Below are 19,458 nucleotides of genomic sequence, written 5' to 3'. Positions count from 1 at the left end.
TGCCCTTCTGAGGTCTAAGCATTGCTCTTGGCTGGGTTGAAGGAACCACCTGCACGCTCTTACCAGCTGTTCTCCTGCATGTATTTGCCTACTGTCACCTCCTCATCTAAAAGTAGGATAAATTAAGATGCTTTTACTAGATCATGGTTCCACTCTGAAATAGCATGAAACTTCCTTCTATTCATAAGATTTTTTTTTAAGAATATATGGTTTTCTAATACTCCCTGATTTTCTTATACTTTTTAAGTATTCTTTTCTTGCTTAAGTGTACCCTTAAGTATTGTTGCAGCAATGCTCAGCTTGCATCATTAATGTTCTCAGAAGTTTTGGATTTCCACCATTTCTTATGATTTGGCTTAGCTGCATTACTGAATTTCTTTTCTGAAACTGAATTTGTTTACAATGGCTAATTGTCCAAATAATTCTGTACAGGTAAAGGGACAGTGTAAAATAGACCCCTCTTCATATATAGCTTCTGTGTGGCTTTTCTCACCTTACAGCACCTAACATATGGGATGAAAAGTAATTTTGGTTAGGAGGTGTTTTGTGTGGGTGGTTTTTTTTTTTAAGGGTGCAGTCTCACATGTATACCACTTAAGAATAGATGTCGAGGTGTGAACGCAGAAATACTCGGCTGAAATTGAGAATGTAATTTTAGGTGTTTAAAAATTCAAAGAAAACACATTTATGGATTGTGTTTGTGGCAGTGTTGGATGCAAATTCTATTCTAACTTTGGAGTGTTTTCTTTCTCAAACTATTTCTTTTTTTCCACTTATTTTCCCTAATCTACAATGATATGGATGAAAGCTCTGGAAAAACTAAGGCTCTTGAACATTTGCCTTCATTTGTGTTCCAATAACTTGAGCCTTTATTCTAATGCAATCAGAGAAATTAATGCTGCAGAGTCAAAGAAAGGTATTTTAAATCAGTATGAATTAATGTTAAGAAAGTGCCTTTCTAAGAACAGTACATTTTCAAACCTAAACTGGCATAAAATGCATACAAGAATATCAGCATTTTAATGAATTCTTCTATTAAGTCACCATCTTGAAGTACTTGAATTCTACAAGGGATTATATTTCTCTTTAAATAAATGAAGTATAGGTGTAGGTATACAGTACATGCATTTACTTTCAGGTTTTTGGCAGCCTATACAGTAGGGAAGAACTCTGCACAGCCAATGTTTGTTTGATTCCTTACTCTGTAGTATACTGTTCAGGTGTTTAGGACTCTGAGTCATCAGCAGTCTGCATCAGAAGATCAAAGTTCGGGTAGGGTTTCAGGCAGAAGAAATATTAAAAAAAAAAAAACCACAACAACACACAACATATTCCATTTAAATGAGTATATAGATGCCTGCCTCTTGCCCTAAATGCGGATGCCCTGTTTTGCTATTGTGAACTACTACTTTATTAGTGATAGGGTAAATATAAAAGCTGTATAATATGCGTATGTTAAAAATGCACATGTAGGTGCCTGGATCTGAGAGGAGGAGAGGGATATACAGGAGTTCTAGCACCCCATTTCTTCCCCAATCCTTATTAGTATTGTTTGGTCCAAAGCACGTGCTCTGGGTGTTTTGCGATTAATGCAGTTGTACAAACCCCCTGTTTCTGCCCTGTCTTTATCCATTTGGTTATTTGCTTTTGATAGTTTTTCATGATGAAACTCATTATCAGTGATGGTATTAAAAGTTTGTGTCAATTCTCTGGTATCATATTGCTTGAGTCATTTGCCAGTCTTCATGCCATTCTTGTTTGGTTAACTAGCAAGCCAAAGTTGAGCTATTTAAACTTTACTGTACAATAGTTAAATGGTAATGAACTAGTTAAATATATATGAGGATTTTCAGTATGGTCATAGACTCAACAAGGCAGAACATAACTTTTAGGGCATGGAGTCCATCTCCATGATGTTAGCTGGGCTGTATTGTGCTACAGCAATTGATGTTCAGGCCTCTTGACCAATTTTTTGTGTTTTCATGTTAGAATTTCAAGCTCTGTCAGGTCAGTCACCAGCTATAGTGACTAGAACTCTAGAAACACTGTGTAACTGGAGCCACGAGAGTGTTAGATGCAGATTTGAGAAGGGGAAAGAATTTTTAGTCTGAATACTTTTTAAACTCTTTGGGGTTGGTTTGTTTATATTAACACCTGTTTAACTTTGGGGACTAACTTCTGGATAAAGGAAGCCTGTGTTAAATGTTCAATATCCTCAGACTTTCAGCAATGAGTGGATGCTGTGACCAGGGGGGAATGGGTATGCAGTGGTATAGGCATTCCCTATCACATAACTAGGAACCTAGCCTCACACTGTTTGTGTGGCTGTAGCATAGACATATGTATATGCACATCTACAAATACAAACAGAAAATTCATGTCTGTATTCAGCTGCAGTACTAGAGCTCTGTGTAAACAATTCTGAAACTTCCCAGATAATCATCAATCAGCACAGTTAGCAAAAAAACATTTTGCCAATTGCTGTTATTCCTAAGATAGGAAAAAGCCTTCATGTTATGTAGTAAAGGTAAACACAACTGATACTTTTTTTAATCCTGTACAAGAAATTTTTAATTTTATTAGCAATAAAGAAAACTAGGAAGATAGTGGTTTGTGTCAAGTGGCTTCTTGCATAAAGCCAAAACTTGTGTAGAACATTACTTAATAGAAAGGACTTATACTACCTAGGATTTGTTATTAAGTTTAACCTGAAGACCTGCTTGAGGTTGTTGGAAAAACTCAAATATTGAGTACATACTTGAGAAGAATTTAAGAAGGTGATATATTTTTAAAGTAGTGAATGAATGAAATATTTCCAGTTGAGGTGATAGTCAAATAGTGCACTTAATGTTTAAACAGAATTTGGCTAGACATCTAACTTTTATTAAGTTAAAAACAGTTCCTTTCACCTCTGTTTTGTTTTGGAGGAAGGGATGTAATGTATATTCTTTTGCTTTTCGGGAAAGGGGTTTTTTTTAGTATCAGAACTTTTGTTGTGCAAAAAGTCTCCTGGAGCTTTTTAGAATCTAAAAAATCCTGTTAGAGATGTTCTATATAGATGTTAGAGGGCTAGTCAAATGCTAAAATTCAACCTTCTCCAGGTTTTTGTTACAATTTTTTAAGACCTGTATAGGCATCAATATAAATGTTAAAGCAATAGCTGTGATGTTTGGCCCACTTTTTACCAAATTAACATTGCTTTTAAAACTGTAATTAGCAATTTGGGTACAGATTAAACTTTTAAATGAATCCCCCAAATCTGTTTAACTTTTGTAACTGTACTGATACTGTAACAAGGATTATCACTTTCTGAAAGATGACATTTCAGCTCTTTTGCTCTAGATTGTTTTGCATTTTTAAAAAGCAACACTAGCATTTAAATTTCTGTAGAGTACTTAGTACAGTGTTTGAAATATAACTTTCTTAGCACAGCTAATATAGTTGCCATAAAAATGTCATTTCAGATAAAATTTTAACGTATCCGCCTACTTTAAGTATAAAAATTTACTTCATAATACAGTATTGTTAGGGGGTTCTAATTATGTGGCTTTCTATCACATGGGCCTCAATCAAGTAGAGCTCTAGTCATATTAAAGTTGCACTTCCTGTTAATATAAAGCTAAATCTATGCAGTAATAAGGAAATAAGATTCTAAGTGTCCCTAATAGCGTCGGCTGGATGACTGGGGTAAACAGGAATTACTGCACCATTTTGCAGGACAGACTGCTCCAAGTAGCAACAAGGAAAATTTCAATTACGTGCAAGGAAAACTTTTTTCACATGCAGGTTGTGAAACACAGTAACAGGTTGCTCAGAGAGACTGTAGACTCTGCCTCCTTGAAGAGCATGACTACATGAGGCCCTCAGCAATCTGATCACCGAGTTAGGTTTGTCTTGACTAGAATGTTGGACCAGATGATCTCCCAAGATCTCTTCAAGACAGAATTATTACAAAATTCATAAGTAGGCTAACCTATAGAAACAAATAGGAGAAACTGTCTATTTGGACAGGTCTGGATCAGGCCTTCTTAGAAACAGTCCAGGACCTGCCATACTGGATTATTACATTTGCTTAGAATAATGCAGTCTGTGCCTTAGTTCGATGCAACTGCACTTGATAGTAGCATAAGTTACTCACTTCCTATTCATGCTGTTCCCTCATTTTGTGCTCGATGTTTAGATGGCTCAGGAAACTCACTCTTGTCTTCACAACGGTCCAGGATGCTGGATTCCCTTTCTTGAGAAATCATCATACTTGAAACCTACCTTCCTAATTGTCGTTCCACCTGCTAAAAGGATTACAGTACTTTAAGATCTTACTATAAGATATAAACAGTCTTCCTCAAAGACAGTCAGTTGGGAGGTCTTACCCAAAATACCTGCTTAAAGTTGTCTCTGAATTCTGTTACATCTGATTCTGTCTCTTCATCCCCAAACCATGTTACTTGTTTATTTGAAGAAACTTTGTATATTGCCTTACAGAGAGTGCAGCTGTGTTTTTGTTTGGATGAAATAAATCATTGAGCTTTTCACTGTGATGTGGATGTAGAATTTGCTGAAAATATTAAGTGACAGTTGTTTCTTCCAGGAAACTAAAAACTTTGTTTTGCGTTTTTGCAAAGACTTCTACCGTAACAGCAGGTTCCATCTGGATAGGTTACTCCAACTGGTTACTCCAGTTTTGCCTGGGATACTTCATGATCTGTCTGGTGGTATTCCTGTGTAAAAGTGTGTAGAACAATGTGGAATTCAGTCCACACATTTGCTTACTTTTCCATGGTGCAGGTCAGATGTAAACTGTGCTGGACAGAACTTTTGATTATTTTTATAGTCACTTTCTACTTACCTGCCTTGTGGCACCAGAATGACTGACTGCTGATAGATTAAATTTGTGCAGACAGTCACTTGAAGTAATGTTCAATGAAGTCACTCAACTGTAGTAACTGTGGCTCTTTGATACGTTGTCCTCGTAGCTACAGAGGAAGTATAAGTCACAGAAGTATAAGTAACTGTACTTTTCTTTTATGGGCAAGGTACCTGCTGCTGTAACCTTTTAAGGAGTTGAATGCTTAAGGATCAGAGAATGCAAGTACTAAAATCTTAAAGACGCTTCTGGAAAATAATTAGTCACCTGTTGAGTCACCTCCCCTTCTTGCAGATCTTTATGCCTAGCTTAGGTGCCAGTAGCTCCACCAGAACATTGTTTTTATGTGTCTCAGCTTCTTCCACTATACAAGTCCCTTTTACTGTAATGTTAGTGTGAACCAGGTTAGGACCTTCTTTTAGGAAAAGTTCAGGATAAGCTGAGACCAAATTATCTAGTATCCCTTAGAGATCATGTTAATATGAGGATGTTGAGCTAATGTTTGGAAAAGAGGTATCTAAGTTGAATTGGCTGGCAGAAAAAGGCATGTATTTTGTCTCGGATTTTGCACAGAGAGAACTTCAGTCCATGCTGAGATTTTCATGGCTCTTGGCTGGAATTACCCCTGCTGTGTGTGAACTTTTATTGCCTCTATCTTTACTCTCTGTTTACTCAGTGGATATCCAGACTTATCTTTGTACAGATTAGCTTTATTCTTCAGGGCACCACTGTTCCCTGCTGATTTTCTGTGTAAAATTACAGGAAACTTGTTCCCATTTTCAGCCTTTGTTTCTCTGTGGTAACCCTTAAGTAAGGTGCAGTGATTCAGATGTTTTTTTTTTTTTATTTGTCTGAAAATCATTGTAAATCAATTCTTCCTTTTATATATGGATATTCAGGAGGCAGAGCTAACAAGCTGTAAAGTTAGTGTGCCAAAAGGTGGGCTTTTAGTAGCAACTGCCATTGAATTAGTCTGAAACTGAGGAGTTGGGGTTGTCTGGAGCCAAAAACACATGTTGGCTTGAATGTGTTGGAGGGCAAGGATGGTAGCTGGCATGGGAAGCTGCTCTGGTCTGAAAGGTGAAGAGCCAGCAAGACAACAGCTTGAACATTGTTTATAGTACAGTTAGTAACTGAAGTTACTGAGTTCTGTTAACAGTATTTCTGTACTGATATATATTTACTGATTTTTAACGACTCTACAGATAACACTACCTTGTGTCTGTATTTAAATGCCAATTTTCAGGCTGATAGGATTTACTATAATTATAAAGTTAGTATGTTATGGGCCTGCCATGAGTGGATGCATCAGATATTTGGATTTTGTGTTTTTCCTCTACTTTCAGTGTTTAAAATAAAATACTTGAGGTAACATTGGATTACTTTGTGAAGCACAGAAGGAAAAAATACTGTTGTGATCTGATATACTAAGTGGGAGATAGCTTTAAAAGTTGTTTAAGGCTTCTCAAATCAGCAAAGCCTTCTAATGTATTGGAGATTCAGCAATGAGTTTGCACTACTGCAAATTTGCACCTCTGTGTCATGACCATGTATGACTTCGTAACGAATTATTTAAATAAGTGACCTTTCTTTTTAAATGCTTGTTGTGTTAATCAGACAAATCCACGTTTAGGATGTTCTTTAAATTTTGAAAATGCCTTTCCCATTTAATAGCACTCCTTTTCTTCAACTTCTTGATGTGCACTTAGACCCTGTCCCTTCAAACCTCTACCTCAGTTTATGTGAAATTCCTGAAGCAAATCACAAAGTATTTTCATTGTAGTATTTTAGTGAGGTATTTTTTACACATCTAATCTTAAATATTCTGAGGAGAAACAGGCATAATTGAAATAGGTGGATTGTAGATGATGAAATAAAGTATCAATCATTCTTATCTTTTTCAAGGTAGCAGTGATGGTTCTGAACTCAGTGAAGAGACTTCCTGGCCAGCATTTGAAAGGTAAGAAAAGCTGCCACTCAAAACCTGCATTTCTCTATTCAGACATTGTTACTTACAATCTCTCACTCAGTCCTGAAAATGATGCTTTATTTTAGTGATCTAGAGATCTTCCGTATGTGAGAATATTAATAAACTGTAGTAAATTCACTGGATCTGTTAAAGCAGCAGAGAAGTACCTTCTGCTCACTAGTAGTTAATAGGGCTTTTGTCTAATTGGGTGCTTACTCATTACACACATTCTTCTAAATAGCTCAACCAGAATGCCATTAAACACCAAATTATTTTTCTGGTTTTATATATTTGTATATCCTGTGTATGCTACTCACGTGACCTATCTGGTTTTCATTTTCACTTTCCCTGAGATATTTCATCCATTCTTGGTCCCTTTGTTCTTGTCATGGACATTGTCACCTGTTTTGTCTCTCTCATCTGCTCTTCACTTCATTGTTACTTGCCCTTGTGTTACATGGGAAAACACAAAAATGCCCCTTGCTAATGTCTGATCTTGTGGTCCAGAATTAACATCTTGCTCCTTATCCAATACCTGCAAACGCCCAGGTGACACTGGCCACTTCAATCCTTTCCCATGTTGTATTTGGCAATGTGGAAAAAGACTAACAGCTGTAGTTTAATACAGTAAAAAAGGTGGAAATTTCATCTTCCCACAGCTGAGTCAGATGTGCAATACAGCGCGTAGTTTGCTTCTATAACTCAGTTTCAGGTAATCCATCAGCTTCAGAGTTGCCATGGATGACTTTTTCTACTATGCTTTGAAGATACGTTTTGTAGAAATTTGTGTCAAAGAACTTCTCCTTATAGTCAGGAACTGTTACCACAAACCTTATATTTTGCTTGAATTCATTGAAGCAGTTGAAGTTCTGTGTTACTTTTTGGAAGAAATCTTTGAAAATCTCTCTGTGCCAAAGGTGAACCCTCTGATATTTCATGCTATAAATATGATTACATACATGAGGAAATGCTCTTATGATTCCATTATGTAAGCAATAAGAACATTCCACATGAGCATAGAAAGAAAATCGGGTCAGAAAGAAAATCTCTAACTTATATGTGCTCTGTGATGCAACCTGCAACATTCAAAAGGTTTTCTTGCTTTTCCTGCCCTGCTGCCTTTTGGAATTAATCAAGTTCAGGTTATTTCTCAAAGCTAAAAAGTTCTGTGGAGAAGCCTTAGACAAAATGGTGAACAGAGTGCTTTTACCCCGAGTAGCATAAGAAACTTAAATTTTAGTAAGCCTCAGGCTTAAGCTCACGGTAACACTCTCCAGAATTGTTGTGTGGACTTCTGAGACAAAGCAGAGGTTTTTCCATCCCTGTCCTAATGAGAACTGGCCGGCCCAGACTCCCCCCAGTTAAAAGGTTTGTTCCACGTCAAACAATTATGTCAGAAGATTCCTCTTCCTCCTCCAAATTCCACTTGCCTGAAGTACTTTCTTCTCTCCTGAGAGAGCTCTTTGAGAACTCTGAAGTTGCATGTTTTTCAGGGTGAGTTCTCTTGCCTGCTTCCAAGGAGAGGGATTGGGTTCCTTACAGACATTCAAAACATCATGTGTGAAATTCCTAGAGATATGCAGCAACCTTGTTTGTTCCTTGGTTTATAAGATGATGAAGCATGTTCTGGAATTTAATAGTTAACACACTGACATGCAAATGTCAAAATTTAAGATAACTAGGGAGGGTGTCTCTCTAGTTTTGATCTGTAAGTGGGTTTCCATTCTTACAAAAGAGTCTTTAAGTGAGGGAGAAGCATTAGTTGTCTGGAATTAACAGCTACTGGCAAAATTGGGATACATCCAGTGTTATTAATGACTACTTTCTATGTAGTGCGAGTAGGAATTAAGTATTTCCCAGTGATTTAGGAACACGATCTTTGGGTAGGACGGCTTAAATCTGCATCATATGCTTAACAGGAAGAAATTAGATACTCCACACACAGATTCCCCAGGTAACAGGAGGAATTGTAACAAATATTCTTGGTTTTCCTGGCCCTCCTGTTGTTTGTAACTGGGAAATGCAGAAGGGATGAGGACTAGAGTCAACGATGGTTTTTAAGTGCAACAGAAACTTAGTTTGAAACTTGAGAAAGAGCTTTCAGCATTGGTGTGTCCCTTTAGGCTAATCAAAATTACTTGAAGGACTTTAATTCCAAGTTCTGACAGTTATATCATGTTAAGGGCAGTATACTAAGTGGCACTTCAGTCTCATTGGTTGTCATCCTGAGTGTCTCTGAATAGACTTCCCTGAAATAGCTTGAATCCAAGAGTGATAGCCTCCTTGTTATGCAAAAAAACAAGCTTAAAGGTAAGAAGAAAACGTATTCCATTTGCATGCAAAAGGTATGTACACATAAATATACAGCTCATATTACAGTATCCCCTATTCTTCTTGTTTAATGCTGCTGACCTTTACTGTATCCCTTCTTTAAGCCTGTTTTGTTTGCCTGCTATATGCTATTCTGATTTCAGATTGAAACATGACAATGCTACTTGTTTAGGTTTCCCATTCTGAGAAATGCTGCCCTGTCCATACATAAGCAGCTTTCCAGCTAATGCAAAGCCCCTCTTCACAGGTGACAGATTGTTAGATTTATACTATATAGGAGATTTTGCCTGTAAAATTCTCATAGGCTTGTACTTAACTGCCGGCTTCTGCAGAATTAGAGCTGATTTTCAATCTCTCAGCATAATACAAGCAACTAGAAAAACGGATAAAAAATAGGAGGTGAGGACAAAGTGCCTATGCTTCTATTGACTTAGATGGAATTCAGTTGACTAAGGGATCTGATCCAGAAAAACAAGGTTCAATGAAGCAAAGCAGTATTCAAAAGGCAGGTCTAGAACACAAGTCCTGGCAAGGGATAACAGTATAGATCAGGTTAAGGACTCTAAAATGTGAAGCTTGTCGGTAAAGTTTAAAGCTTATATGAACTGGAGAATTTAAATACTGCTTAGCTTATTTCAATGTTACTTAATAAAACAGTATTTTAAACAATGTCAGGCATATTTTGATAGTTTTTGCTTCCTCTCAGCCCAACAGCTTGTGTGTGTGCATACTCACAGAAGTTGAAACCATTTTCTTCTGTAGTAACATCTAAAGTCAGAATTTAGAGACAAGTTTTATTAATATGGTTCTTTTACACTGATTTAATCTCTAAGAAGTAAATGTAGACTTTGCTTTCAAAATGTATTATTCTTCAGTGCCGATAAAACACTTCAGTATTATGAGTTCTGACAAAGAGAACATCTGATGAAATAAAAAAACATGTTATCTACCCCTTCATGCATTTTTCTAATTAAAATTATCCTGTTTCTTATGTGGAAGAAGTGGCTTTGTGATATGCACACCAAAAAAAAAAAAAATAGTATGCTGTTTTAGCAGTCGTGCTGTTTGTGTGAATAAAAGTATATGTAATGCGTACAATTTATAATGGAATCCAACAGGAACAGGTTGTACCATTCTCTCGGTCCGGGGACAAGAGTGTCACGAAATGGCTATCGAGGCCACATGAAGGCCAGCAGGTACAATCCCCACTGCACACAGAGGTGTCAAACTTTCCCTCTGGTGTTGGTGATTTGGTTTGGTTTAATAATTAAGTGGGTGTTTTCTGATGTCAACTTTCTAACTTACGTGTCAAAATAAAGGTAGAGACCTTTCTCTTCAGACTTAAAGCTTTCCTCTTCTATGACTTAATCTATATCACCAGAAGGGCTTTTGTTCATTCTGGTCTGCAAATCCAAATTCTGAACCATTGGATCTTTGTATCAAGGCTTAAAGATGTTTTACCAGAGGTAGCTTTTTAACTGCCTGCCACTGTATAGCAGTGTTGATAGTTCTCATGTGGACAACAAAGCTGCTGCTTGTGCTAATGGATGGCATTCAAGATGTTTTCTTTGCTGGCAGTTCTGTATTGAACTTCTTTTCCCCTCTTCCCTGAAATCAGACATATGGCTAAAATGAATAACACATTAAAATTGGCCCTAATTTATTATATATTGTATTATTTGCAAGCTGACAGAGTAATATAACTGATTATTCTGATTAGTTAAAATAAAAACTCTGTCTCCAGCTGTGTGGCACTGTAGTTGGGAAAGAGATGGCCGTTAATTGTGAAGCTTTTTTCATGTTAAGAAGCAAGCATTGTCTCACTCTATTAAACTCATGTTTACATCTATCAATGTCCAAAATTGTCTCCATATCATCATCTTCAGTAGGTGCTGCAATGAAAATATTTGCTAGATTTCCAATTTACTTTGAACGTTCGTGAATGTTAGAATGGATGAAACAGCAAATCCTGGCTTACTTCAAAATGAGTTTCAGGCGCTGTTCTATTTCTCGGCTTTTCTAGAAAGCTGCTGGGTTCAGCAATTTAGTTATATGCTCTGATTGACATTTACTGAAATAATTCCTGTTGTAATTTTTTTCAGATTGAAAATGTTTTGTAAGCCAGTCAGCTTCATAATTTTAATAAGGCTAAGTTTTCTTTTCACAGTGCTGTACCTGGCATTTGTTTTGGCCCATTACTCTTAGATCCTACATAGGGTAGATGATTAGTAGAGCACCAGGTGCATTAAAACACCTTAAAGCTGTGGTTCGGGTTTCTACTCTATTACTGCTCCTGCCCACTCTTCTTGCTTTCAGATATTTTGAAGATTGCATGTTTGAGCTATGCTTCGTTTTTGATGTGCTAATGATTCCAGTGTTTCTAACAAAAAAAAAAAAAAATCTTTCTTGCAAGGGCTGAAGGAGAGGTTTTAACACATACAGCAACTGTATGAATGTACTTCAAATGTTTGCTTTTTCAAATTAATTGTTCTTGTATTTCAGTTGTGTCTTGAGTCTTAATTTTTTTTAATTAAGGATTACCTGCTTGGCTAATTAATTTTTCTGATCACTTTTGCTTGTGAGTGTAAATTCCACAACAGCAATCCCTTGTAACAGCCAAAGTCTTTTTCCACGATGAAGTCCAATAAATAAAAAGTTGACATTTCTAAATTAAAATACAGATGTTTGCATTAGTTTGTAGTAATGATTGGAAAACTACTTTAGGAAAGATATTTTTTTCACACAAATCTTCACATGCTCCTTTCAGCTCCCTAGAATCTGAAGATTTGGCTGTTCATTTGTATCCAGGAGCAGTTACTATTCAAGGTGTTCTCAGGAGGAAGACTTTGTTGAAAGAAGGCAAAAAACCTACAGTAAGATTTTTAATTCATTTTCTCACCCTCTTCCTTTGCCCAGTTATAAATACAATAAAATGGCCATTGTGCAACTAATTCAAGTGTCCGAAATCTCCTCTGCCTTGCTGATTAAAGCTTAGGGTCACTGCTAGAGTTTGCATTCTTCTGTTTGGTGGATTTATTCAGTTTATAAGGCTATACCCGTAATCTAGGGAGTAGAAGAGAAGTGTAATGCTACATAAAATTTCTTACAATTACTGATAACTTTGAAAGAGAGGAGCATGTTTTGTCTTCCTGAAAGGTAGGTGGATCATAACAATTTATCAAGAGATAATAACCCTTAGCATTTGCATTGCAAATGCTTGATTATGAATTATAAATCAAAATACATATTCATGACAATGGGGGATACCTTATGGCAGTACATAAAATGGAAAAGAAGAGGGACAAACGTACTCTAACTGAATGAAGCCTTCAATAAGGGTTGCAGAAAGTATGGAGTAAGCTGCAGAAAATTTTTCTCAGATTAGTGAGGAAAGGCACATGTTCTTTCTGCTTTCTAGATATTTAATGCATTCATCGGCCTACACGAATAACTAGAAACAGCAGCTTTGAAAACATGGCTGATGGTTTGGTTAGACAGTTAGTGCTGTCATGTTCTTGCAGGATGATGCCTGCTATTTTACAGCTCAATATTACGAAACATTTCACTTATCTGTTGCACTTTTGTTTTTTTCTCTTTTCTCTTTAGGTAGCATCTTGGACAAAATACTGGGTAGCACTGTGTGGAACCCAACTCTTTTACTACGCTGCAAAATCTCTGAAGGCTACGGAGAGAAAACACGTATGTAAAGCAGGCATATTCCAGTATCATCTGCCAAAATTAAAATGTGATTTCCTGATGTAAACACTGAGAGTAGTTCAGAATTTGCATGATTTCTAGTCAGCACTGTCCTGTCTTCCAGTCAGTCACCTCATATGGCTATGCCCTAATGGAAATATCATGCATGTTTATATGCTACACCAAGAACATCTGCTTTGCATATGCCATGGGTCTCTGAATTTGTTGGTGTATTAGGAAGGGAACTATGTCATTGGGTCTGTCTGTTTTTCTAAGCTAGAAGTCATATCTTTTGATGATCTGAGTCTTGCAACAGTTTGTTGCTACTTGAAATCCAACAAGCATTCGTGTGGAAAGACTTGAGAAGTCACTACATATGACATTAAACATGCACTGATTTCATATATGTGGTAAAATTAGACTACTCTCTTTTTCTGTTTAATCCTGTAATCCGTTAACTACAACGGAGTTCAAAACACTTCATATGTTAAGCAGAGAGCTAGCATGTCATATGATGCTGGCTTTACTTTTATTCGCTGCAACTTTATTTGAAAGAAGCTAAAAATACTTCGCTTATGTGGGGAAGTAGTAAAAGGATTTTCTGTAGGTGTTCCAGGGTTGTTATGATGTGCATAGTTCCTGTTTTCACTGGTTAATTACAATGGAAGAGGATGCCGCCAGGGATTCTGTTGAGAAACTGGGTAAAATTTGAGATACTTGGATCTTTTTCCACATTCATTCACTACTCTGAACCATTACTTATAGTTACCTTGGCCAGTGTTGCAGTTTAATTTATGACAACTGTCACTGAAAAACATTTTCTTTGCATAAAGCTTAAGTAATTTTACAAACTGAGATATACTTCTAGAATCCTTGTAAGGTACAAAATACTGTTTTCTTATCCTAACATTTTTATGTTCAGAGGGTAGAGATTTGAAGCTTAAGATTTCTGATTGGTAGACTCCTGGATATTTGAATTTTCTGTGTGGAAAGTTTGTGTGTAATGTCGTCTTAATCTACAAAAAAATTGTGCACTTTCCACTTCTATTGAAAGCTCATTAGGAAACAGTATTCTAATACTCAAAGTATAATAATAGCTAATTACTTGTAGAAATATTTGCATAGTTTCTTTGCCATCTGCCCCACCCTTACTAGCTTTGATTGCTTAGGTGAAATCGAAACTGATCCTACTTAATTTGTCTTGCCAGTTAAGACAATACTAGCCCAGACCAAAAGCCTGTTAGCCAAGCATACTTTCTCCTGGGTGTCTTTAGAGAAGTGTATGTGTTTGGATGCATTTGCCTCTGGTATCAGTGAAAACCTTATGGAAGGAGTCTGTCTCATTAAAAGTAAAGGTAGTTGGAAAGAGCAGACTTGTAAACTATTATGAGCAGCAATGTGAAGTATTAAAGCAAAAGAAGAAGAAAGAACCAAGAGACAACTTGTGCTGGCATTATGTCACTAACAGTTAGTTGCTTGTTTTTTCCGGAAACGCTGAGAAATGGAAAAGAAATTTTTTGTAATGTCAGACTTTGTGCTCCTGTTACTGATGTGATGCCTTAAGGCTTTGTGCCAAAATTGCATTTTGTTTTCTTTTAAGACTAGAATATGCATTTGTAAGTCTCTCTTGCCCACTGTCTAAGTACTGAATGATGGAAGACTTTACCATACTTGCACCTATTCAATCAGAAGCTTTTTCAGTATTGTGTATAAGTATTTTAAAACAATCTAAATAACATACAGGTTTAGAGAACTTGGAAAAATTGCATAGCTGGTAATTTTATTGTTTGGAAATTAAGTATATTGAATTTTTATGTGGTCAATTTGCTTATATGCTTATATGTTTCCTTCAGAATAACAATTTTAACCATTTCAATGGTCTTGCCCTTTCTTTAGGAAAAGTGAATGAAGTAACAAATGTAAACATTCAAGTTTGGTATCTGATCCTCTTGATCTCTTGTGGTCTCTGTTACCGCAAAAGCCTTTACTTTTGTGTTGAAATGCGGTCATATCCATTTAGAATGCTCTTTCAAAAATTATTTTCTGAACCTATTGAGTTGACTTTTAATATTCCCCAAGTCACCGATGTGTTGTGGTGCCTACAACAACTAAATAACTAGTGAAAAGAGACTAGTGCCTAAGAAGCTAAAATCTCTCGTATCCTTATGTTCTTGTGTTTATTTGTCAAGGATGTGCCAGCAGACCAATAACAAAGTTTGCAGATAGAGGCTAGGAGACATTCAAGTCCATAACGCTGGCAGGATTACCCATCAGAAGCCTGCCAGTATTATGGCTTGCGAATACTTGGCGGAGTTTGAGCAATCCAATTCCTAGGAAAGGGAGATAGAGAAGCAGTAGTAAAAAGCAATGACTGCTAGAGCAGATTTATTTTTTTAACAGTTGGCTTTGTGGAATTGGACTGAACTATCCAGCACAACCTTGGATTTGTCTGTACGCAGCTGATGTCTTGCTTTTAGCTTATTAGGGGAGTGAACGTATTTTGTTCTGTTTGTGGATGCAAAGCATGTTATAAAGCTCAGGTATCTGATTTGGTTTCCCAGGTGCAGTCATGATTAAAATAACGTAATACCTATTAGCTATGGTTAGAACTGTCTTTTATGTAAACAAATAGTTCACAGTGAATGCACACATACTTCTGCTCCAAAGGTGGTTATAACACAGAGTATAATCTTTATGCTGAAATTAAGGTGGAAGATAACCTGGTAACTGCTGTGGGAGACTGAGGTTGGGGGATTAGGGGGAGAGGCTGCAGTTTATTAAACAGCCTAATAATAGGTGATCAGTAACTTTGCTCAGCTAGTCTACCTGTGTTGTACTTTTAGCCTAGCCATTGATGGCTTAGATTTCCATCCATTTCACTACAGGGTTATTGTACAAAGCCTCAGCTTTTGTTCTGGAGTCTGTAAAGGTGATTTGTCAAGTGTCATGCTTCAATTCACATTTGGTTGCATTTTCAGAAAGAAAATTAATCAAGAGAGAATAAACTGTAGATGGTCAACCATCTGTAGATAGCTAGTGCATGAGTATATGTTCACTGTACAAATTCTGTCCAGTGATATTCCTAAGAGGTCAGTTCTGAAAAATGAAGAGATTTGAGACTAGATCTAGGTTTTGTTTTGTTACTGTCCGGATTAAATGGATAAAAAGGATGATGCTGTCTACTTTGAAGCAGGTTTCTTTTTCAAAGATTGATACATTTGAGATTTACCTAGATAAAATATTCCAAGCATCTTCTGGAGTCATCTGTCTTTCCAGCTTCCTTCCTTAAAGCCTCTGTGACATGGAAAGGAAGGCTGGCAATGAAGAAGTCAGTCCGCTATATAAAGTTTCCTGGCTAGAGCTCTCATGGTAAATGTGTCTTGATTACAGGCATGCTTTTGACCATTCTGCTGCTGCTATTGCTTCAGGCAGCTGAGACTGAGGACTTGGAATGCACTGACACTGAAAGCTCTTCCAGGCTTATAATAGCCAAACTCTTTGGAAAATTAGCTCATAAAAATCCCAGTGTAATCCAGCAAAAAGGGGCAAGAAGTCCCCTCCCTAATAGACATAGGCAAGCCAGCTCTTCTTCTCATGTCTATGGTCAAAGGACTGCATCCAGTATAGTGTGTATTCTAGTTGTGAATCTAGTCCAAAGGAAGAGGATGCTGTAAATACCTGGATGTGACAAATTTTCTTTAGCTGCATCTAGTAAGACTACTAAATATAATGAGCTTTGTATTTCAAATAGTGAACAGGTTTCAGTTATTACTAGAATAATGGAAAATTGTCTATAATGAGCACGTGTACTTCAGAGCCCAGAGATGTGGTACAGGAGAATCTGAGAGGAATATGTGTAGAATGCTTAAGGTTTTATCTCATATGCTGAAATGGTGCCCACAAACAAGCTTCTGTGATAAAACTATAGCACTTGCACACCTTTAGAAAAGGACAATAGTAAAAATAGCCAACTTAAAATTAGTCTTAAAGGAAGCATTTGCCTGAAAAATGTGAGTACACCCATAAAAAACTGTTTATAGTGATTGGGCTGGAAAAATCTTGCCAATTTCTGTGACAACACAGCATGCATGAGAGATTTTTCCATGTTTGTAGGTACTTGGAAAAGCGACAGAGACTTTCTGAGCCTTCACGCTTGAGAGTGAACCCTTGTTCACTCCGAGCCTTCCGTTGCATGTTATATTCAGAAATAGTCCCATTTATTGGCACTCCAGAAAACTTGATAGTTGTTGGTCAGGCAGTTTCATAGAATCATAGAATCATTAAGGTTGGAAGAGACCTCTAAGATCATAGAGTCCAACCATCGACCCAACACCACCATGCCCACTAAACCATGTCCCTAAGCGCCCCATCTACCCGTCTTTTAAATACTTCCAGGGATGGTGACTCAACCCCTTCCCTGGGCAGCCTGTTCCAATGTTTAACTACTCTTTCAGTAAAGAAATTTTTCCTTACATCCAATCTAAACCTCCCCTGGCGCAACTTGAGGCCATTTCCTCTCGTCCTTTCGCCAGTTACTTGGGAGAAGAGACCGACACCCACCTCGCTACAACCTCCTTTCAGGTAGTTGTAGAGAGCAATGAGGTCTCCCCTCAGCCTCCTTTTCTCCAGGCTAAACAACCCCAGCTCCCTCAGCCGCTCCTCATAAGACTTGTTCTCCAGACCCCTCACCAGCCTCGTTGCCCTTCTCTGGACACGTTCCAGCATCTCAACGTCCTTCTTGTAGTGAGGGGCCCAAAACTGAACACAGTATTCGAGGTGTGGCCTCACCAGTGCCGAGTACAGGGGCACGATCACTTCCCTGCTTCTGCTGGCCACACTATTGCTGATACAGGCCAGGATGCCGTTGGCCTTCTTAGCCGCCTGGGCACACTGCCGGCTCAGTGTGCAAAGCACTTTGAGTAATAACGATGACAAACAAGTGCTATATATTAGTTGGGTGGAATTGTTATTAGCTTCTACACCTTTTTATTTTCTTGTGCAATAGCCACCATTAAAGGCAGAAATTTCAGCTTTGATTGCTTATTAGATCATTTACGAATTTCGGATCCAAATCTGAATTCAGATTTCAAATGAAGTTCAAAGCTCCAAATTCTTGAATGCGATTTTTCAGTTTGAGGTATTAAGTTCTTAAAAATCCATGTTACAGAAAATGCAAATTTTCATATGGAATACTTCAATAAAACACATTTTGTTCCTATTTATTATCTCAAATATCCAAATGGACACAATCAATCTGCTCAGAAATGTTACCTCTTTTTGAAGATTCCCCTCATTGTGTATTTGTAGAGAAATTGCTACAAGTAATTCCATTACCAATTGCTACCAGTAATTCCATTAGGCTGAATCACCGAGTAACCTTGTTTCTGACACCATAACCAGATATATCACGTGAAGTAGTGAACTGAATGCATCATGCACTGGGTGGCTGCTGAGAAGGATATACTGAAAGTTAGGAAACGAGAAAATAGTACACAGATGGGGGATCTAACAAACCAAGCCAGAATTTGGAGCCCATTATTCCTTGCTGTCCCTTACTAGTAAATTTACTACAATTAAACTGCAAAAAACAAGAATAAAAGTTTTGATTTGCATAATGACTGGACACATGGCAAATCTTTTATGCAAGGTCTCGAATACAGAAATAAAACTACTCACATGTGAAAGTATTTTCAGGATCAGAACCTATATTGTCAGATGTTCCCATATGTAAGTTCCAGGCAGCGTGTTCTGTCACTGCGAGATCACATTTGGTCTCAGTTTTACTGCTTTGGTTCTGTAAAGGATCAAATATAAGTAGAGTTAAACTGGAATAAAGGAAACAGAAGCTAGTCCCAGCTGTTTGTGTACAAGGTGTGGGAGAATAGCTACTCTTGCTTAATTCAGATTGTCTCTATTTCTGTTTTACAGTTGTCTCTATTTTGTATATGCTAGCTAAATTTATGCATATTAATTACACGTTTTATATTTTAAATGTTTATATTATGCTATTTTTGTTGATATAGCACAGAAAATCATCTAAAGCATACACTTCAATAATATTATTTGTCAAATGGTTTAATCTGTTTCATAATGGACCACTCCTTTACGTTTTTTGTATTTCCTGTATTCTTAGTATACATAAGAAATTCTCTTTATATGGCACTGAATCTTTGAATTATAATAATAAATTATTTTCTGTAAGACAGAAACTTCCTAGGTATGAAAATGGTTCATTCTGCAAGTCCTCGTAAATCTTGCCAATATTTAAAGGTATAGTCTTGAATACTGGTGACCCAGGCTCCACTGGCTTTATCAATATCAATTTTACTGAGCTGTGTGCCAGGACGCATGTCATGAAATACATGAATAGCTTTTGTTTTATTAATTGTCTTTTGGATATCATCCCAGCATCTTCTGGCCATTCCAAATTATGTTTGCTGTAGAGATGGGTTTGAATTAATTCTCCAAACTCAATGCCTTCTCAGTTCAAGGAAGTTCAGAGGCAGGCTCTGAGGTACTCCCTTCTTTTACAAATTTCCTGCCTGTGTCCCTTAGTCTTGTCCAGTGCTGTTACTGAAAACCCTATGCAAATTATGAA

General features: G+C 37.1%; 1 protein-coding gene across 2 annotated transcripts in view; it reads left to right on the top strand.

The window, feature by feature from the left end:
- RALGPS2 (Ral GEF with PH domain and SH3 binding motif 2) overlaps positions 1–19,458 on the top strand; it is a 105,488-nt gene that overhangs the window by 76,696 nt on the left and 9,334 nt on the right. The window contains exons 13-16 of one of the 2 annotated variants that reach the window (XM_009320644.1): positions 6,770–6,824; positions 10,283–10,360; positions 11,932–12,037; positions 12,771–12,863. In XM_009320644.1, coding sequence (XP_009318919.1) covers positions 6,770–6,824; positions 10,283–10,360; positions 11,932–12,037; positions 12,771–12,863 — 332 coding nt within the window. The remainder of the gene's footprint in view (positions 1–6,769; positions 6,825–10,282; positions 10,361–11,931; positions 12,038–12,770; positions 12,864–19,458) is intronic. The other variant, XM_009320645.1, reaches the window with a different exon arrangement.

Source organism: Pygoscelis adeliae, unplaced genomic scaffold, assembly GCF_000699105.1.
Source record: "Pygoscelis adeliae isolate BGI_AS28 unplaced genomic scaffold, ASM69910v1 Scaffold402, whole genome shotgun sequence".
NCBI classification, from domain to species: Eukaryota; Metazoa; Chordata; class Aves; order Sphenisciformes; family Spheniscidae; genus Pygoscelis; species Pygoscelis adeliae.
Note: the sequence above shows the minus strand (reverse complement) of the source record. Positions and strands in the feature narration are given on the sequence as shown.